Below are 23,526 nucleotides of genomic sequence, written 5' to 3'. Positions count from 1 at the left end.
TCCAGTGCTCCAGGAACAGAAACACAATCCTCTCCTTGCGCATCTCGATGCACTCCTGGACGTAGCTCAGGTCTGTCTGCACCTCTAGACTGCGGGTGAGATGCTCTGAGGTTAGTGGATTCGTGGGGTGGTCATGATGCTCCGGGGGAGATGGTCCAGGCCCAGTGTATGTCAAAGATGCATGGGACTGCGTTATAGGTTCCTCATTCACCAAAGGTAAATTTAAGTCTTGATCTATCGGCGACCCATCTCCGGCTTGCGAGTGGCTCTCACTTAGAGAAAACAGCAACTCGTCCTCCAAGATGGGCTCTGAGGGGTAGCTGCATTCACTTACCGCCGGCAAGGACCTTGTGCGTTTGTATATGCAGTTTGTTTTGTCGTCCTCGTACTTTGACTGGCTATGGATTTCGTAATTGGCTTTCAGGCTCTTCACTGACACGCCACACTGCTTAATCTCCTTCTCCACCTCCTCTCGCGTGGAGAATGATTGCGATCGGCCAATGTTCCCAGAATTTGAGATTCCCGTCTGGCCCTTTCCACTCTTCAGGCCTTCGTACGTATATCCTTCATTGATAATTTCCAGAATATCGATCTCCTTCCCGCCCAAAGTGGCGAGCAGAATGGCCATGCTTTTGAGCAGCGTGGAGATCTTGCTGCACCAGGCAGGCAGGTCTTCTGCTTGCCCATGAACCTGTTTGGGGTTGACAGAGAAGTGGTCTTGGTTCAAGGCTGCAGACACAGGTAGGAGTTGCTTCAACTCTTGCTCCAGCTGCTCCAGATCTTTCTCCACCTCTGTCACTTTGTGCATGACCTGGAGGTTCTCGATCTGCTTCTCAATGCGGATGAGGTCGTCCTCTGTCATCAGTTCCCCAAAGGGACCCAGTATAGCATTGTGCACGTGTGAATAATGCCAGTCTTGGGCTTGATAGTATCCACTGGCAGCAAACTAAAGTAGGTTCAGAGGAGGATATAGAAAGGAACAAAAACAGAGGTGGGCGTGCCCTTCAGCATGTGGATGCGGTGCATTACATACAGGCCTTTAAAGCCTCTTCACCCCAAACGTTTCAAACTTTACATGAATTTAGTGGTGCGATGATACTGCCTTGATTTGACTGAGTTGACTTTACTTGCAAAAGAAGCTTCAGGTAAAAAAACTAAAATTGTAACTGAGTATGGCAAGACCACTCATTTGTCTTAGAAATGTATTATCTGAGTTTTTGTTAGGATCTATTAAATATATTTAAAAATACTCTGGGTTACTTTTAAATGATTGCCTATGGACACAATCAGTGACATGCTAGTGAATATTACAAACAATAATTTCAATGCAATCCTCAGTTCGTAAAAAAGGAACAAGAACTATATTTTCAGTAAAACACTTACTGTGTATGTAGTAGGCATCGGGCCAATGGGTTTAAAAGTTCATATTTTTGTAAAAGCACTTGACTATCTCATTAAAAATGGTTGCTACTTGAGCCATAAAGCTGGCTAAACCGTCCTTTTGAGTTGTGACTAAACAGAGTTAAACGTTACCAGCATAATATTTGTGGATGGAGTATGCATAACTCAGCTCCATGTAAATACTTTCTGTTTTCGAGTTGATATATGATACGTCACTTTTTTGTAAGTGTATTTACAGTACATTCCCAATCAGTTTTTTCAAACTGAGGACAATGCTAAATGTATTTCTAGTAATTCCACAGCCTGCCATAGATGTTGTCCATATAGACATTCATTTGAAAATTACCCAGAAGTTTCCTATAAGTGTGAAATTCATGTGTACTTTATCTGTCAATTATATTTAGCTCATGCTACCAAGAGACGTGACTATACGCACCTGATCTATAAAACAAAAAAACAAAATGAAAAATACTGAGAAACCTTCAGGACGTTAACAAGATGTATGAAGGTATAAGATAAAAATAAAGCGCTTAATGAGTAGAATGAGCAAGACGACCAACTGCACTTCATGCTGTAAGCTCCAGTTGCAGTGTGAAGGGGCTTTGCATCACACCACTGAATCCCCATGTAAAAACTTAGAGCTGTCGTGCACCATCGCCAGTAAGCCACATTAAACTAATACTTCCTTAGTAAATGTCAAACACACTTAGGCTTGTCTTGAGAAGGTCACAACAGCCCCAAATTAAACACTGCATCACTCAACAGAGTCTAGGAAAAGCCAACCAAATGTCACACTGCTAAACATTCAAACCCAAGATGACACCCAGACCAAAACTGAAGATTGAGCTTTATTTTTAGCTTTTAGATTGAGTTTTTCTTTACCATAAGCTGAAAACCTTGTCTGAGCAGTAATTTTAAACTCTTAAAGGTCTAGAGCCAGTTGTAACATGTGTTTGTTTTAGCAGCCATTTGACTTTGCATTCAAGAGGGACACATCAATATGTTCACAATGAATAAACATAAAGTAGCCAGTAAAAGTGATTCAATAATGCCATCTAAGGCAAGAGTAAGTAATCTGGCCCAATTTACCGGTGTCATAAAAAGCATGTTTCCCTGGACAAAATGTATACAAATATACTACTCACACAATATTATTGAGTCATTGACAAATTATATCTCATCCCAACACTAATTCTCCATCCTTGCATCTATTAACAACAAATTTCTAAGATTTATGTGCTGACAATTTCTGCTAACCTGAAAATGTATTTATGAAAAAAATCCAAAGCTGCATAAATGTCTGCTCATTCACACAAAACTGCTTTATACAATTTCCCATTCATGGAGAAGTGACAGATCACACACATCACTTTTGCAATTAGTAGATCTTGCTAGATAGTTTTCAAAAGAAGTTGGTGTAATGCATATGGACTATATGGGGGTTTGGGGGTTACGCATTACACAATTTCTGGCAATATTTTATATTATATATGAACTGACTTTAACTGAAAAACAGTTTTCTATTGTCCTTTTGCATTATCTGCGCGTTTTTTTCTGTTTAACACTATAAAGCTGCGTTGACACACACTGTATTATATAAAGCGTTATATAAATAAAAGTGACTAAAAGAAGTGTGTACACTCAAAACTCACCATGCAAACACCCACTGCTCCGCTATCCTCCATGTAGATAGATCAAACCTCAAACTCACAGCTAAAATTTACACTTGAAATCATGAGCTGTTTAAAATCTAAAGAGGTGATACTATAGCTCACACTACTTGGAATACAGGAGGATAGCGCAGATGTCAGAAGCTGAGAAAATGCACTCATTTCCATTTATTCATTGTAAAAGTTAAATTGTTAGCGTTAATCTTTATAAACAGCACTGTATATACACATTTAACAAACAATTTGAGATTGGCTATGTTCAGAAGGGAAGTTTACTTGCTTAAATATGGTAATTTTGTATTCTAAATGAAATATTATATAACATGTCATAACTTTTGGAAGCCCAGTCAAATAAGGCAAGAAATTGTAAAGCACCTTATATTAATTTAATTCATCAAAATTGAAATGGAAAGTCAAGTGAGGTGCATTCTATGTATAAAGACAATTTGCATACTGTGCACAGAATTTATCTACTGCAGATACAGTAGTATGTTAGTATGCTATTCCGAGCGATTATTTAACATGCTTAAGGACCCCATGAAATACAGTTTTCTCTCCTGTGTTGATGGATATCCTACTGAAACAGGAAGTGGGGCAATATTGGGGAGCTTTTCCCATGTTTAAAAAAAATAGGCAATAATATATAGTTTACAAAACATCCCAAAAAAAATCCTCAGCTTGTAAAATTGACAAAGGAATGAATAAATATACCAGCAGCTTCCTTTGTAACCAATTAATGGTTGGGAAAGCACATTATATGGAAAAACTATGCAACCAAAGACACAATTCACACTTTCGATTAGGAACACAAATCAATATTAACTAGTTGCCTATTAGCATGCATATTACTAGCATACTGGCTGTTTATTAGTACTTATGAAGTACATTAAAGGGGTCATATGATGCGACTTCAATTTTTCCTTTCTCTTTGGAGAGTTCCAAGCTGTTCGTGAATAGATAAGATCCCTAAAGTTGCAAAGACTAAAGTCTCAAACCCAAAGATCATTCATGGAGAAGTGACAGATCACACACATCACTTTTGCAATTAGTAGATCTTGCATATAGTTTTCAAAAGAAGTTGGTATAATGCATATGGACTATATGGGGGTTACGCATTACACAATTTCTGGCAATATTTTATATTATATATGAACTGACTTTAACTGAAAAACAGTTTTCTATTGTCCTTTTGCATTATCTGCGCGTTTTTTTCTGTTTAACACTATAAAGCTGCGTTGACACACACTGTATTATATAAAGCGTTATATAAATAAAAGTGACTAAAAGAAGTGTGTACACTCAAAACTCACCATGCAAACACCCACTGCTCCGCTATCCTCCATGTAGATAGATCAAACCTCAGCTCGTTCTAACACGCTCCCACATACCTACATCACTATGTGGGAAGATTTGCATAACGCCGTTTAAATGTTCACGCAAAGAAAGAAGGCGTAACTTTTATTCTCACTGTAGTATTGTCCAAATATTCAGATGTGAGCAACGCATTTTATGGAGGACTGTTTCCTGAGAGAGTAGACTACAATGCCTCTGTTCCAGTGAATTCAGTTCCCCTGTTTCCCCTTCGGTGCGCATGCTGACCACGCGATGCAACGCAGTGCGTAAAAAGACAGTATAAATCATTAGAATCTGTAATTATGTCCCCACTGGAAGCAACAAATGCCTCGTTTATAATGGGTTTTAATGTTTTTGTCTTGTCGCTCCGGCCAGACAGGGCATCACAATATGGTAGGGGCGTAACATTTCCGTCACACGCTTGAGGTATTCGGCCAATCACAACGCACTGGATAGCTGGCCAATCACAGCACACCTCGCTTTTCAGACCGATGAGCTTTGTAAAAATCGACGCGTTTCAGAAAGGCGGGGCATAGAGGAGAAACAATAATGTACAGTATGTGGAAAATAATGTTTTTTTTTTACCTTAAACCGCATAAACACATTTCATTACACCAAATACACACAATAATGTTCTTTTTAGCAGCATCATATGACCCCTTTAATGCATGAACATATTCTAGATCCCTTAACCCTACCCAATACCTAAACATAACTACTTTAACAACTAACTTACTTACTATCAATAAGCAGCAAATTAGGAGTTTATTAAAGGAAAACTCTTAATAGTGAATATGTGTTCCCTAATCTAAAGTGTTACCAGACACATCGATGAACTATGATTTGCTTCTTTCTAATGCGAGTCAGAGGCAGCTGTCATTATTAGGGAGTGGACTTTCTTATTCTAGGAAGCATTTTAAGCGGCAAAAATTTGTCATCGGTAATTTATACCAGATAATAAAGACTATTTTCGTGCATGCATGTACATGTTGTCAGCTCTTAGGAATTTACTAGCAAATAAATGACCTTAAAAGCATGGATTGATTCCGTGGGGTCTTTAAGTATGTTATGAAGCTGTGATTTGAAAGCTTTTGTTAACGTGACTAAATGTTGAAATCTGGATAAGAGATGCACTGCCTCAGCTTACGTTGAAAACACCCAGCTGTCTCATCACTCACCTTTCTCTTGTTCTCTTCCTCCTCCTGCATCTTCACTTGTAGTTTCCTCACCATCACCTGTCTCTTCCACTCTGGGATGGCTCGGCCCTGCTCGTCATGTGTGGGCACCAGACTCTCAACATCCACCATGCTGGACTTGTCCTGGACAACAGGAGTATTTCCGTTGACGGCGGTTGTGAGCTTCTCGCTGCTCTGTGAGGTGTTGTGGTTCTGGGGCGACCCACCGCTGGTCGTGGGACAGACAGGTGGTGGAGATTGTGGCTTTGCAGATTGGGTGTCGTCGGGCTGGGGTTTTGGCAGAAGCTCTGGCGGCGATGACGGACATTCCCCCTTAATATGTGAAAACGATCAATCAGAATAGAATGGTCCAGAAGAAAATATAGATATGGTCACAGCTGGCTTGAATAAAAACACTCTTCAATGGTTCTTCATAGCATCTAAAGATCTGCAAATAATTCTCATCTTTTAAAGAATCAAGTTCACTTGAAATGAGATCTGAGCCGATCACTGTGTTTTTGGCTGTATAAATGTCCTTGTTTTTTATTGTTCATTTTTTTTTTTTTTTACAATAAACAATTTTGTTACGCTTGCTATTTGATCTCCAGTGCAAAATTAGTTGAGAACCTCTGCTCTACTTATCAAGAACCATTCTTTTTTTGTATTATAATATAATATAATGTTCCTGTGGCTCAGTGGTAGAGCATTGCATTGTGGGTTCGATTCCCAGGGAACACACATAATGGTAAAAAAATGTATAGCCTGAATGCACTGTAAGTCAAGCGTCTGCTAAATGCATAAATTATTAAATTATAATATGTTTGTGTTCATAGTGTTCTGGAATTAATTCAAAATTGCTAATAATAATAAAAACCAATTATGTCTTTATCAAACTCATAATTATAAGTTTGCCATTCAGAATATTATAAAAGCTCTGATATAAAGCAGAGAGTTCCGGTCCTTGATTCTGATTGGCTGTTCGAAGCTGTTGTAAATTACTCTACAAACACACACCTTTGTTTACGTTTGTGAGTTACTCGGCAGCCACTTTGTTGGAACCACAACTGATTCTGAGGAACTACATTGTTTGGTGGAAGAATAGTTTTTATTAATATCATTACACTTAATTTGCTCTGTTTGATTCTGTGAAACCTTACTACGTATATGGAATAACCGTTTTATAAAAGCAATTATCCCCGTGAAGCCGTGGTTTACAGTGATTTTATAACAGCTAAACTCCGCGCCGCGTCGTAACTAACAACGCCACTAAGCTGTTATAAATTCACTGTAAACCACGGCTTCACGGGGCTTATTGCTTTAATTTAATCCACTGTGATATCATAAATTTAAATTTATCTGGTGCTCTTTATTAATCTCGTCAATATAGAGAACACAGATGAGAATAAATATCATAAACAGAGACATCTTGTACTTATGATACTTGCAATTGTTACTCACCATAAAATGTAGGGGGAAAAACTGGTAACACTTTATTTTAAGGACCTATTCTCACTATTAGCATGCATATTACTAGCACATTGCCTGTGTATTAGTACTTATAAAGCACATATTAATGTCTTATCCTGCATGACTATATTCTAGATCCCTTAACCCGACCCCATACCTAAACTTAACAGCTCATTATTATTAATAAGCAGCAAATTAGGAGTTTATTGAGGGTAAAAGACATAGTTAAAAGTGAATTAGTGTTCCCTATTCTAAAGTGTTACAAAAAAAATAGTTTGACTGTTTGTTAAACAAAAATAATTTAGATTTAGAACCACAGAACTGTCAGTGTAATTTATTTCTTGAAACTATTGGCCAGTTAATGAAGGTAGATCAAATAAATTTGAACGCTCTTCTGTCATTTCCTGAATTATGTAACTTTAATAAATTGTGCTATTGTATTTCAGCAGAGTTACACAAGCCTGAATTATCCTGCACAATGGATTTGATGCCAGATCACTGAGCTGCACTCTTATAACGCTCCAAACTGCAACTCTATAATCTGAAACTAACTTTGTTTTGGATTATTTCAATATTTATTGTGGCTGCAGAAGTTATATTTTGGGAATACCGATCCATATTTTAATGTATCCATCTCCATAACGATAACTGGAAATTATTTCAATTCTTATTGAATACAGAATTCTTTTCTCAGTGTTTTAAGTAATATCAATCCATAACGGGGACTCCTGTTTATTGTTATCTATATGCCATATATAATAATCAAAGGCTGCATGTAGACAACCGCTATAACTCATGAGACAAAGTACTTTTAATTTATGAGACTAACCATTAAGAATTTACATAAAGCTCAAAACAAGCTCATAAGTAAAACATTACAATAATAATAATGTTCTTGACAGGCTTCAGAAAATGCACCCTCATACGTTAAGAAAAGTTTTCACTTCGTAGGCAAGAACTAAATTTGTGAAAGTAAGGGAGCATGACCTACATTGTTCGCCGCTGTGCCGTTGTTAGAGAAGACGGTCGTGTAGCCTTTACTCTGAGGTGTTGGCTTCAGTTTTGGCCCAGCTTTAATTTCGGCCAGAAGCTCAGAATTATCTCCAGTGGGGGACATCATGTTGAAGGATTTATTGCCTGAGATAAAGACAGAGGGAAACTGAGCCAGGATGAATGGATGCATGAAGAGAAAGAGAGAGACACACACACCGGACAAGCTTCTCCCCTAAATATTTAATTCAATGCGTCTAAACAAATGTCTAAAGCAGTCAGTAACTCATGGTACGAAATAGTTACTAATGAAATGAATCCACTCACTGAATGAAGTATACAAAAATATGAAAGACTAAGGTAAAGGTCAATTTGAGAACGAATGAACAAAGGAAAAAGAACAGGCCTTTGTTGAAGTTTCAACCATCAGAATGATTTCAAATCTATGACATATTCGATTGCTCTGACCACTGCTATGTATAGTGCAATACAATAATATTTATAATTATTTTCAGAAAATTGAGTGAATTTGACTGAAAGGATGATATTGGCTGGCAAATGAGGACAAATTTGATTTTTTTGAGCCTGAAAATATGGAACTTATTCAATTAAAGATTGTTATATAACATAATCTACTTGACCAAATGTGGCCTCTGCTCTTTAAGTTTTAGTCCCATAATACATTACAGTGCCAGGAAACAAAGACTTGCTGTACCCAGAGTCTAATAACAATCTCTAAACAATCCACACAGTCATTTTGCTGCTTTAACATGCTTTTATACACTTTATTTTTTACAAATGAAATAAAAACACTTAAGTTAAGGAGAAAAACGTGACATACACTTATAACCAGAATGTTTAATCCACCAAAAGACTTTCTAAATATACATGATTGCTGATAGCTACAGGTATAAATAGAGCATAAATCTACCCTGCACAAAACCCATCAAAAATAAATTAATTAATCTGAATTTAAAATGTATAACTACTCAAACGCTCAACATAATTTCTTTTCTTCTTCAACGTAGGAACTGAAATAAACTAAACAATATTGCTGAAGAAATAATAAAACAAATCTACATCACCTGTTGTTTTTTGATTGAAATCTCCAGAATGTCTCGTAACAGACGTGCTATTGTTTTGTCATAGCTGTGGTCATGAAAAGGTCTTCTCAGACTGAGAGAAGCCGTTTAGATCTACAACCCCCTGATTCAAACTGTCCTCTCCTCCCGCAAGAACAAAAACCACTGCGTTCGCTTTCTGCCGGTGGCTCATCACAGTCGGGGGAAGTCTGAATGGATCAGCAGTAATCAACTCTGACAAGAGACGGCTGCCAAATTGGAGCTGACCTCACGTCCTCTCCTCACTCACACTTCTTCCTCCGATCAGCTGCCTCCAGCTCTCCAACTCACAGCCGGGTGAGTGGATTAACAGAGTCTCACACACCACGCTGAGTCACACATAAACGGCGAGCGACAGGCCCGAAAAAGTACACTTTCTGTTGATGTTTTGTTCATAAGATGCTTATAAATCCATTCATATCCTACAAATGACCATGCAAACACATTCCCTGCCTCTTAGCTACTTAAAACTGGTCTAGTCCTGATCAGCTTAGAGTGCTAAAAACCAGCAAACAAGACCAGCCAAGAAAAACAACATTAGACGAAAACAATAAAATGCTACTAACCACATACAATAGCAAAACTCAAATTAGACAGATGCTGACATGGACAGGTTGTGTGTCATGCCCTGATCCTCAAAAGCCATTAGCAAAGCAAGAAAATACGGCGAAGATTACAAACATACAATTTTGCAACTCTGTGGGCTCATCAAATGAAGTAAAAAATAATAATAAATGTTGAGAACCAACAGTGTTCATATTTGTGACTCACGTCAAGCTGTCCATTTCAATAAATCGATTCGACTCTGAAGAATCTGAAGAGTTCTGCATTTTTGACATCACTCAAAATGTTAACATGTATATAAAAATGTTTCATCGAAAAATACATGTAGGTAAATATTGCTGGTAATTACTATGCAGTGTTATATTGATGCATATAAATGGAAATGACTGTATATCATTTCTCCTTGTGTTCTTTTAGCCATTTCTATGGAAGCCTGTTTCCGCCACTGAACAAAAAAAAAGGTTATTTTTTTATCTTTTTATCTCACAATTCTGACTATTTTTCTCATAATCGCGTGATATAAACTCGCAATTCTGACTATTTTTCTCATAATCGTGTGATATAAACTCGCAATTCGGACTATTTTTCTCATAATCGTGTGATATAAACTCGCAATTCTGACTATTTTTCTCATAATCGCGTGATATAAACTCGCAATTCTGACTATTTTTCTCATAATCGCGTGATATAAACTCACAATTCTGACCTTTTTTTTCATAATTGCGTGATATAAACTCACAATTGCGAGATAAAGTCCAATTTTGAAGGGGGGGGGATTTTGAGAAAAAAGGTCAGAATTGCGAATTTATTTCACGCAATTATGAGAAAAAAAGGCAGAATTGTGAGATAAAAAGATAAAAAATAACCTTTTTTTTGTTCAGTGGCGGAAACAGGCTTCCATAGAAATGGCTATTTTTACGATCCATTAAAAGTAACTAAGTAACACAATTAGTTACTTTTTTATGGAGTAACACAATATTGTAATGCATTACTTTTAAAAGTAACTTTACATCGTAATGCATCAGTAAAATGGGCTCTGAATGTCATTTCATGTTGATTTCATTGTATTTGTGGTAAAGTGGTTTAGGCCAAAAAAAACGACCTCACTCAATTTCATCAAAGTAGCTACGCTATATTAACAATCACAGCTGATGTGCCAGAGTCCCCGCAGCATCTGGGAATTCTGTGGGCTGATCGCACAGGGATCACAGAAAAATCACGCTGGGTGCTGTGGTTTCTTTGGCTATCTGACGTGAGAAGAAAGTTCATGGTAATATTGAAAATACTAGATTTGATTTAGCTTGTGATCCAGTAGCCAAATAAACAACGCACTCAATGTTCTCGATGAAGGGAAATGAGAAGAATTGGAGTAAAGAATGAGACATAAATACAAACACACACATATGGTACACACATAATGAGGCTGGGTGAAATACTTACTCTTCCTCTGCCGAAGTGTTTCTGGAGCCGGGGTGACAGAGGGAGACAGATACGTAGAGGAGAGATCCCCTTCTTTAGAGCCAATGCATCATGACAAGGGAAGAACAGGGAAAGCCAGAAAATATCCATGCAAAGCAGAGAGAGAGACAGATCCAGGCAGACAGGTGTTCAGTGAGACAGGTGTGGTGAAGACAGACGCAGAGGATGACAGATACAGGAAGGAAAGAAAGGAGATGAACAAACAAAAAAACCAAACATAATGAAACACAATATTGCTTTGGCAACCTGTTCACCTCTTTACAACATACAACCATGTACTTGTGCCTTTTTTATTTTTAAACTTGTGCTCAAGGATGATCTATAAGTGACTAAAAGTAGTATACTTGTTCTGAAAATGTGTGACTGAAAAATAGGTTGCTTATTTGGTTGCTAGGTATTTGTTATGTGGTTGCTAAGGTGTTCTGAGTTCTTTTTGTATGGGTAGGGTATTCTAGGTGGTTGCTAGGGCATCTAGGTAGCTTCTCTGGGATTCAGGATAGTTGCTAGAGCGTTGCTAGGTGGTTGCTATGGTGTTACAATGGAATTGCTAAGTGGTTGCTAGCAGGTTGCTATGTGTTTGCTTACTGGCTAGGGATAGGCATATCGATCCTGAAATATCGATATATCGTTATTGCGAGTATCGATACTCAAATAAAAAAATATCGATACTCAGGTGTTGTGTTTTTTGTTTATTTAACAAAAAAAATGAATGCGTACAATATGCATTGAATTGGACGTATAACAACGCTTATCAGAGGACAGAAAAAAACATATGTTTGAGTTATTTCACAATAAACAAACTGAAATTGTAGTCATTTGTGCAATTACATTTATTTAGACTGAACATTAAAAGTTCATATAGATCATGTTCTATTCTGTAATGTTAATATAAATCATACACTGTCAGAATAAAAGGTTGCATTTTATGCATGCGGCAGCCTTTCACTGGCAGTCCCTAATGAAAATGAACCATGGTTTTACTAAAGTGACCATAGTTCAACTATAGTATTTGTAGATTTCCATGGTTACCACTACAGTAAACATATTTTAACCACATGTAAACAAAATTATAAGCTAGTAAATTGCAATTAAGGCATATTGAATGTTAAAATGCATTTCAAATGTAAAGTTAAGAGGGTATCATTACCCATTTTACTCTTAGTAATTTAATACATTTCATAATTTAAAAGTTCAGTTTAGAAGTAGGGCTGGGCGATTTGGCAAAAAAAAAAATCTCGATTTTTTTCAGAACGTTTGACCGATTCTCGTTTTTTTTACGATTTTTAACTCAACTTAAAAATGTTACTACAACATGATTCAAATAGCTTTTTCTTTATTAACCCTTTAGTTAAAGAAAATCCTATTCTAAGCACAGCACACATGAAGTTGTCAACATGATGTAAATGTTAAACAAATCACTTGTTAAATATCTTTGCAGAAAAGATGCACTAACTACAACTACATCCTGTAATAACTTATCTTATAGCCAGTGTTGGGGAAGCTACTCTGAAACTGTAGCTTGACCAGCTACAAGCTACTCGTAAATTAAAGTAGTGAAGCTACATTCAAGCTACCCTTCTGAAATAGTAGCTACACTACAAGTTGCTATCAAAAAGTAGCTAGCTACATTGAAACTACTTTCAATTTTTTTTATTATAATTTTTTTTTTTTTACAATTAACATTACAAATAACTAAATAATTATTAATGAAGAATCATAATGAAGTTATAAGTAAAATATGTAGGGTTTAAAACAACATACTGTAATGCAATCATGATTTCAAAGAGCGTAAATTAAAGTAGTGAAGCTACATTCAAGCTACCCTTCTGAAATAGTAGCTACACTACAAGTTGCTATCAAAAAGTAGCTAGCTACATTGAAACTACTTTCAATTTTTTTTATTATAATTTTTTTTTTTTTACAATTAACATTACAAATAACTAAATAATTATTAATGAAGAATCATAATGAAGTTATAAGTAAAATATGTAGGGTTTAAAACAACATACTGTAATGCAATCATGATTTCAAAGAGTAGGGTGAATTTAGGTTGATTGGGAAATTTTTCCAAGCCATTTCAATGACAAGTGTCGCAATAATTAGATTTTGTAAACTATCAGATACACACAATAATAAAATAGGCTACTGTATAGTTATATAGTTATGTTATCTTAAACTGACTGTCAAAGTGCAAAATTGCTACTAACGTAATAACATCAATGCAAAAACAAAATGTATGCAACTTAAACTGGATAAGCAGGTTAAACTCACAGCACATGCGGTATTTACTGACTGTGAATGGAGACGACAATCATCAGCTGCGCGCGTGAACACTGCACTTTGCGTGAATCCCACCGCAACCATCAAATAAAGTAGAAAAAATCAGTTTAAAAAGGCTATTTTTCACCTCCTGTATGTCTTCGACATAGACCGCATTTTAATCTTTGTTTTGTGTAAATTACAGTTGATTCCTGTGACATATCCACTCCTGTACATCCTTTTCAATATCAGCAGACGATCTCTTATCGGTGGAAAAACTGTAAAGCCATGCGATGCGTGAGATCACAACAGAAGACGATAATGATAAAATTTAGTTTGTGATATCGTCAGAAGACGACGCTGCGTGCGCTGCTTCAATGCATTACAGGCTCGTGACTCGTCAGAACGCAAAACAGAATGTAGCGTTCGGTCACGCTACACCGCTACTTGCTGGAAAAAGTAGTTAGCTACAGGAAAAGCTACACTGTTTTAAAAGTAGCGTCGCTACTGTAAGCTACTGAAAAATTTAGTTACGCTAGTAGCGTCGCTACTCGTAGCTAGCTTCTCCCAAACACTGCTTATAGCCTACGTGTTATATGTTCAGAAATAATAGGCTACAATGAAAATGCTTCCAAAAATTCTCAACAGTCAATGTAATTCAAATTCAAAATGACTGCTTTTATAAATAGAATCCGAAAATTGTGCATTTCTAAACTGCACACTCGTAAATATATCTGTACATTCATTGAAACATTTCTAATTAATCTTAATTTTCTGTTTTTCTTATATTAGTGTAATACGCCATCTCTACTGTGTAATTCCTATGTCTGCTGCACTAGTTTGCACTATGTCCATACTTTCTTCTACACTGGAAGCTCCTGTCACTAAGTCAAATTCCTTGTGTGTGTAAACATACTTGGTAATAAAGCTCTTTCTGACTTCTGAAGGTATAACACCAGTAGACTATTAACAGTAAATGTTCTGTGAAAACAATGAACAGCAGCTTTCAGCCTGTCACCATGACGCAAACATAAAATATTAGACATACACTAGTAGTTCTTTACAGGTTTTTTATTAGATTGCGCTGCTTTTCCATTGTTTTTTCTGTGTAAACATGTTTGACTCTCGCACTAGCATCTCTTGCAGCATCTCACGCATGAAATGGCATTATAAAATCGCAGCGCTCAAATTAAAAGAAGTTCACTCACATCTTCTTGCATGCTTTTTTCTATACCACTCTCCATGTTGCATCTTTGTCAACACAAAAGCGCATTCTGTGTGAACGGCGCCTCGCGATATGAGCGCGTCACACGTGAGCGGTTAATCATGTGCGGTTGGATCGTTCTTTTCTCTTTACTGTTATGATTGGCATATTGTCAAAGTGTATAAATTGTAACATTTGGTAATATTTATATTCAGAATCGCGATTCCTCGATTTCTAAAAAAATTTAATCGAGGCAAAACATTAAATTCGAATTAATCGATAAAATCGGGAAAATCGCCCAGCCCTATTTAGAAGTATCATATCGGTATTGATATTGACGATACTGGCTTTTAAAAGTATCGAAAACAAAATAAGTGGTCTCACCCATCCCTATTACTGGCCCAAGCCATTTTAACCCTTTTTATCATCTGGCGGGTAAAAAAAAATAAAATAAAATTAAATGCTTAGAAAAGGAATTGCACACCTCTCCTCAACCAGACATACGATATAAACAAAAGTTTGCATTATAAGTCACGCAATAAAATGTAATACATAGGGTTATGAGTACTACTACCGGTCAAAAGTTTGGAATAATTATGAATTTTTAATGTTATTTTTTAAATTGTTTTGATTGTTTAAAGTCTCTTATGGTCAACCAAGGCTGCATTCATTTGATAAAATATACAGTAAAAACAGAAATATTTTTATTATAATTAATGTTTTTCCTATTTAAATATATTTTTAAATGTTACAGCAGTTACAGGATCTATATCTTAGCTGTCCTAAATATGATAGATGAATTAGGAAATTCATGATTTCATGATTGAGTACCTTAAATGAAACACCAATTTTTGCAACAGAAGAAGGCAATCAGGTGACCAGCTAGCGAGTTTTGGGCTTTGTGTCTGTGTATTCACTGCTCATGTTTTCTCTTTCACAGGCCACAACAGATGCAAATTGACGGTGTAATTCCACAGCCAGCGAGTCGCTATAAAGTGCTACATTTCCCTGACATAACACTGAATTGCACAACACATCACGGATATTGTCTTGTCTCAAAGACATGTCAAATTTCCCTTGGAGGAAGAACAATTAAGTAAATGGTAGAACACTAAACCCGATTCAAAGTAACAATAGCCCATGTGCATTAATTCGTAAACAGACTTTGGAATGAGCAGGCCGCCAGATCTCATGTTAACAGACTGGAACTTAGTAAGCTTTACCTTGTGGCTCTTTCTAAGTCTTCCAGCTTGTGCTTGCGGAGAGCACTCGGTGATATTGAGAGTTGGACTGAACATGGACATGTCTACTGATATCCACAACATCTGCTTTAAATAAACGGTTTAGGATTGCAGACTAAACAGCATGAATATTTTACATTGGATGTTAGATTGGTTGCACATTCACCCATGACTGAAGATCCAAGCAAATACTGATAGGTAAATCGAAGTTTGACACCAATGCACACACACCAGTCATGTTAATTTTCAGATTAATTACTTAAACACTTTAGATAAGTGTTTCTCAATGGGGGCGTTCAGAGAACATTGGGGGGCACTTAAAGCAACATTTTTGAAAGGGGGGCGCTGAGGTGTTCTTGGGGGGCGTTTAGTTAAAGCCAGTTTACACCAAAGATGCTGGTGTAAAGATATATATGGGCTAATGTGGGCTGTTATAAATACATGCTTTTTAAAATATATATTATAAATACAATATATAAAATACACCACCATTCAAAAGGGAGTCAGTAAGATTTTTAAATGGTTTTGAAAGAAATCTCTTCTGCTCAGCAAGGCTGCATTTATTTGATCAAACATACAGTAAACACAGTAAATCTACCATTTCTATTTTAATATATTTATAAATGTATTTTTCCTGTCATGCTAAAGCTCCATTACTCCAGCTTTCAGTGTCACAAGATCCTCCAGAAAGCTCAAGAAACATTTCTTCTGATTATTATAGGTGTTATATAGCTGAACATGGTTATGCTGCTTAATAATTGTGTTGAGGAGTTTACATTTTTTAATGAACAGAAAGATTGTAATATATACAGTATACTGTAAGTGTAATCTATTAACTATGCACATCATATACACGTCTTTTTAGGCAAGTACCAGATATTGTTATGGTTCTGATCTGTTTTGGTTTAGTTTTCTGTGTCCCCTTTCTCCTGCCTTGTTTGTTTCCATGGTTTTTGATCAATTAGCTCCACACCTGTTTCTGTTTCTCCCTGATTACGTTCCCAGTATTTAAAACCTGTGTTCTCCATTATTCCCTTGTCTGCTATTGAGTTGATTCCCCAATGTGCTACGTGAGTGTCTGTCTGCCCTGTATTTCCCCGAAGCGAAGATTAAAAGACTATATTTTGAGTTTACTCCTGTGTCTCCTCGTCTCCTCGTTCCACCTCTGTAGCAGTTACGTAACAGATATGGGTGCATTTAACATGATCACAATTTAATAATTGTAACACTTTCATTTCCAAGGTTTTTCAAACTGCAACTATATTGTATATATATATATATATATATATATATATATATATATATATATATATATATATATATATATGAAATGGAAATTAGAAACATGAATTATTTGAAATTATTTAAAACAGAAATCTTTATTGACATTATTAATGTCTTAATGTCATTTTAAATTTCTGCACATTTTGCATTTTTATTGCAGATGTACAATGCAAGGCAGGGAACATATCAACATCTTAAGGAACACCACCCTGCAAAAAAACTGATTTGAAATTCAATAGACTCATGACTATGACAAAGATATGAATCAGGACAGCACTAAAATAGCAACTATTTTGCATACGTTTCCCAACTTTATACTTAGTTTTCTTTTAAGCATTCTCACAAAATCTAAGAAATATAGTAAAGGAGGGTTTACTTTTCTTCCATTTACATGTGTAAATGTGACATTTACCAACTAAAATTACCATTTTCATTCAGAAAAAAAACGGAATTCAATATATTCTTTAAAACAATGTAATTTTCTAAAACTATAAGGATAAATGTGACCATGGAGCACAAAACCAGTCATAAGGGTAAATTTTTCGAAATTGAGATTTATACATCACCTGAAAGCTGAGATACAACTATTTGAATATCTGGAATCTGAGGGTGCAAACAAATCTAAATATTGAGAAAATCTCCTTTAAAGTTGTCCAAATGAAGTTCTTAGCAATGTATATTACTAATCAAAAATTAAGTTTTGATATATTTACGGTAGGAAATTTACAAAATATCTTCACGGAACATGATCTTTACTTAATATCCTAATGATTTTTGGCATAAAAGAAAAATCTATAATTTTGACCCATACAATGTATTTTTGGCTATTGCTACAAATATACCCCAGCGACTTAAGACTGGTTTTGTGCTCCAGGGTTACATATATTATTATTTTCACTGAAAGCTAATTGAAAACATCCACCCAAAATTTAGAGTTAAAATAAGCAGAAAAAAGGGTGTTCAAGAGCTAGAAAATCTCTACTGTATAAATTCCCCCTTTAAAGTCTCTTTAACCTTTGGGGCAACAGTCTATGTCAGATAAAGAATGAAAGAAACCTCAACAACGCCAAAGCTGCAGCACTGAAAATCATCAACATGCTTAAAAACTCTGTAAATTAATGTTCTTACACTTATTGTCAAATAATTTAGAAGAAAAAGGCAAGTTACTGTCTTTTTTTATCAATTTAATGGATCCTTGAATTAAATAAGTATTTAATTTCTTAAAATCGTAATGACCCCGAACATTTGAACGGTACAGTAAATGTAATAATAGTCCTCATTATAAAGACAAAATGCATTGAAATATACATTTTTTCCCTGTTTAACACTGTAAAGCTGCTTTGACAAAATCTATTGTTTAAAGTGTTATATTAATAACGGTGACTTGACTTGATAAAAATAATAATCAACTTTAATATTCAGTGAAGATGATTAGACTACATTTTGTTTGATGGGGGTAGAAAGGAACCTGAATAATGGGTAGCTCAAAAAAGGTTAAGAAACGCTGCTTTAGATAAAAGAATATTATCTATTAAATACAACTTACAGTCTGTACTGTAACAGCATCTGAAACATACTGTCATTTTACCATTTCACTGCATTCATGGCTTTAGATGATTACTATTACTTATATCCTGAAATTTAGCTTGTATTTAGTATTTAGCTTGAAATATTTCTTTAAGAGAACAAGTGCATCCTGAATTTTGCATGCTTTGCACAACTAGATTCTTTTAGGAAGTTTTAACTGTACCTTTTAAGGCCATCCTGGTAGTCTTGTTCCTCAGTTTTAAATCTTGGCCTAACAGATCCTGTAGCGTCTGGACCAATCAGACACACCATTTTTCATTTGATTTAACAAATCAATTGTTCATTAGATTAACAGGTCGTCACAGTCCCCTCACCCAATAAACTGGATGCCAGGATGTCTGCCACCAGGCCCCCCTGGTTACTATGGCAGAACATCCTAAGTTACGTGCCAGGCTTCTGCCTCGACCTTTCCATTAATCAAGATTCTCTGACTCAAAACTGGTTCTTTTCATCGACCCAAATTCAGCAAAGATCAACTGGAAACTTCAGATTACATCAAACCTCTCTTTCAGACAGATGATTTCCCATGAGCTGATTCGTTACAGATCCTCAGGTGCTTATGAAGTTTGTTGGCACTTTTGGGGGCTTTTGAAAGCTTGCATGCATTCAAATTGTACAGTGGTCAACTGACTTTTAAATAGCAGGTTACTAAACATCTACTGGCTTTTATAAAAAAAGGCGAAAGTATTATGTACACTACTGGTCAAGTGTCTTTGCTCAACTGTAGGCTGCATTTATTTGATTGAAAATACAGTTAAAACAGTGATATTGATCTTCAGTGTCACATGATCCTTCAGAAATCAGTATAATATGCTGATTTGCTGCTCGGGAAACATTTCTGATTATTATCAATGTTGAAAATAGTTTTGCCGCTTAATATTTTTGTTGAAACTGTGATACACTTACTTTGAGATTAATGCACTTTCTATTCATCAAAGTGTTTTGAAAAAAAAAAGTATCACAAAAACAACACCGTTTTCAACACTGATAATAAGAACCATCCACCCTTGGTCGTGCTTTCACATTTGCAGTATTTTGTTACTTGCGGTGAAATATACAATGAAAATGAAACATTAATATATGACCTCTTTAAAGGTGCTGTATGTAGGTTTTTGACTCTACTAAAGCATAAAAATACCATAATATGTTTGCAGATATTTAAGAAACATGCTAAGTTAACATACTTGTTTATCTGAAAAACAATGCTACAGTCAGTTATTCTCCTTTGAAAATGTGCGTTCCGGGCCAGAATGTCAGTCTCTGTTTTGGTTTGTGAAACCCGCCCACTGCCAGTTTACCCAATTGTATTTCGTCACCCCAGGTTGCCAGTTGGCGGAAAACACAGCATATTTCATTTAATTCATCGTCAAGTGCGCTCGTTCCTATGGGTGTCGTCAATCTGGCAACCTGCGTGTGTGTCAAGTCTGAGGAGGAGGGACTGCAATACCTAGTTCAACCACTCAATCCTACATACAGCACCTTTAAATGCTTTATACCACCGTTTATTTCCTAGAGAGAGCAAAAGAGGTGTTCTGGATGAGATGTGTTTATACTCACTGCTGGAGGAAGAAGACATGCGGCGTTGGGCAGGGGCCGGTGTGGAGGTGCTGGGTGGAGGAGGAGGAGGAGGAGGAGGAGGAGGAGGTGGTGGCAGCAGCTCTGAGGGAAGAGGTGGTGGAGGAGGTGGAGTCGGGATAGAAGGTGGAGGAGGAGGAAGGGGCAGATCCTCTGTGTTTCCCGTCCCGTTCTCAGGAGCAGGCGCCGTGTCTGACGCTTCCTCCAACAGTGCAGAGCCCTGTTGAGAAAACAGGTAACAGTGCGGCAGATTTCAACATTTAAATATTTAGTACTATTGCAACGTGACAGATCACCCAACAATGAAGATGATCTCATCATTTGCTCAAACTCACGCAATCCTGGATGTTTATGACTTTCTTTCTTCAGAACCTCTCTGTGAGTCCACATGTTGCAAGTGAATTAAGCGGCAGATTGTTGAAGCTCCAAAAACACATGCTGCCATTAGGACAGTAATACAGCCTTAGAGGATGAATCAGTGTCTTCTAAAGTGAAACAATAAGTGTGTGTAAGAAAAACACTATTATAAACTTAGAATATATGTGACCCTGGAGCACAAAACCAGTCCTAAGTTGCTGGTGTATATTTGTAGCAATAGCCAAAAAACATTGTATGTGTCAAAATTATAGATTTTTCTTTTATGCCAAAAATCATTAGGATATTAAGTAAAGATCTTGTTCCATGAAGATATTTTGTAAATTTCCTACTGTAAATATATCAAAACTTAATTTTTGATTAGTAATATGCATTGCTAAGAGCTTCATTTGGACAACTTTAAAGGATATTTTTTCAATATTTAGATTTTTTTGCTCCCTCAGATTCCAGATATTCAAATAGCTGTATATCGGCCAAATGTTGTCCTATCCTAACAAACCATACATCAATGGAAAGCTTATCTATTCAGCTTTCATGTGATATATAAATCTCAATTTAAAAAAATTGACCCTTATGACTGGTTTTGTGGTCCAGGGTCACATATATACTTTTTCACTATAAATCATAACTTCAGACCAAATGCCATAGTCGCATTCACGATAGGGTTGAGTTTACTCTTGACTTAAACATGCTTACTGTATGTCAAGCTTCATAACATACTTTCATTTACATCAAACACACACTAGACCCTCCCATGAATGTGTGTATGAAGGTTGATTTTAAGTTAGCATTTTTTTTATACACACCCATAGTTTTACTTCAGAAGACATTGATTCATCCATTGGGGTTGTATGTGCTTTTTGAAGCGCCAACATTCTGGTTCCCATTCACTTGCATTATATATGGATGCAATGGATGTGGTGAAGTCGTGGTCTCGTCGAGTCTCGTACTGGCAGGGATTGTAGGTGGGGGGAGTGAATGTACAGCGCTCTCTTCCACCTTCAATACCATGACTGAGGTGCCCTTGAGCAAGGCCCCGAACCCCCAACTGCTCCCCGGGCGCCGCAGCAAAAATGGCTGCCCACTGCTCCGGGTGTGTGTTCACGGTGTGTGTGTTCACTGCTGTGTGTGTGTGCACTTTGGATGGGATAAATGCAGAGCACTAATTCCGAGTATGGGTCACCATACTTGGCCACATGTCACATGTCACTTCACTTCAAAGAGATTTATTTATAATAATCTTTAAGATAATTTTTCTAAAAAAAAAAATGTGTTCATCTGAAGAAGGAAAGTCATATAAGCATAGGGGTGAGTAAATGAAAAGATAAAAATCCAAAGGCCTCTAAGTTATCAACATGATCAAAACTTTGCTGAAAATCCTGTTGTACACAATCTTCTACATGCCTTCTGACCACAGATTGATAGTTCACATGTTTTAGCAAGTAAAAGGCCTTTTAATTTAATTCTAAAATATCTCCCTTCACATGATTATCCATCCATTTTTGTTTTTTTTTAGAAAAATCATGAGTATCAAACATGATACATCAGGTTTTTAAGGGATGTTTACTTGTACATCCCTCAATCATCATTGTATTGCATTGCATTATATGTCTTGCTGCCCACAATAAAACCTACAGAGCTTTGATCATAAAACTAATCATCTTACTAAGACATCTTATTGGGATATACAGAGTGACAACTGATATTAATAAACATCGTATGTAAGTAGTCTGTTATAAAGATCTCACTGATTATCAGAATTTCATCTGAACTTTTTGGTCATATTAACATCAGCAACTGCTCATTTTGGTCCTCTAAATAAACGTTGTTTTTGTTGTTGTTTGTCTAAAAGCTCTGTTCCATTTAAAAAATAAATAGATTTCTTTCTGATTATTATTTCATATGTCAGGCTTTATAAAGGCATAAAGGTCACTTTAATTTTGGACACTAAAATGGTCATAGACAGAGTAACATAACAAATACAATTTCCCAAACCACATAATCTGACCAACACTGCACCCACTTCATATGCATTGCAGCTGGTAATGAATACATAATTAATCTAATTGAGTGGTTTTCTGGAATCAAAGGACATCTGCTAAGCTAAGAGCCACAATCCTTCACACTCAGCATCTCCAGAGACCACCCACCCGTCCCTACAACTGTCGCCAAGTAAACAAGCCCTGACCTTTCACCCCCGCCTCCTGGACGCATGCCACGCACGTGCCCCTTATCCCCTCCTCATCTTCACTGTGGGTCATTGCCCAGAGGGACATGTGGAGTACCATCTGGTTCAATCAAGTGGCCAGACGCCCCACTGGGGATCTAATTGGCTCAATGAAGATTAGATCTGATAGCAGAAAGTGGCCATATGAAATGCTGATCTTGATTCTCTCTCTAGTTCACATTATGCATGTTCCTCACAGCTGGTAAATGTAATTTCTCTGAAAAATTATTGGAGTTCTTCTTTATTTAATTATCAAATTTGTCTCAAATGTGTTCCTAAAAAAATGAGGTTAATTGTTGACGTACAAATTAGCACAGCTTGGATAAAGTATCTTGTCTCAGATGTTTCTCCTAAAATTCCTTAGGGTTAGTTCAAATAGACAGAAACAATACATTTTTGTCATCATTTACCCTCATGTTGTTACACTGAAAATAAATTGAAGGATTTTTTACTCTGAAATTGCTAGTTCATTTCACAAATAATTAGTGAATTAAATGTAACCCTGGAGTACAAAACCAGTCCTAAGTCGCTGGGGTATATTTGTAGCAATAGCC

General features: G+C 36.4%; 1 protein-coding gene across 6 annotated transcripts in view; it reads right to left on the bottom strand.

The window, feature by feature from the left end:
• Positions 1-23,526, bottom strand: part of LOC107602454 (espin) — an 83,047-nt gene that overhangs the window by 7,843 nt on the left and 51,678 nt on the right. For 5 of the 6 annotated variants that reach the window (XM_016294947.1, XM_016294949.1, XM_016294952.1 and 2 more), the window contains 4 exons: positions 20,353-20,590; positions 11,182-11,253; positions 8,058-8,203; positions 5,603-5,932 (listed from right to left, as the gene is read on the bottom strand). In XM_016294947.1, the coding sequence (XP_016150433.1) occupies positions 5,603-5,932; positions 8,058-8,203; positions 11,182-11,253; positions 20,353-20,590 (786 nt within the window). The remainder of the gene's footprint in view (positions 1-5,602; positions 5,933-8,057; positions 8,204-11,181; positions 11,254-20,352; positions 20,591-23,526) is intronic. The other variant, XM_016294953.1, reaches the window with a different exon arrangement.

The sequence above is a fragment of the Sinocyclocheilus grahami genome, unplaced genomic scaffold (genome assembly GCF_001515645.1).
Source record: "Sinocyclocheilus grahami isolate Dianchi unplaced genomic scaffold, SAMN03320097.WGS_v1.1 scaffold327.1, whole genome shotgun sequence".
NCBI lineage: Eukaryota > Metazoa > Chordata > Actinopteri > Cypriniformes > Cyprinidae > Sinocyclocheilus > Sinocyclocheilus grahami.
This window is presented reverse-complemented; position numbering and strand designations above follow the sequence as displayed.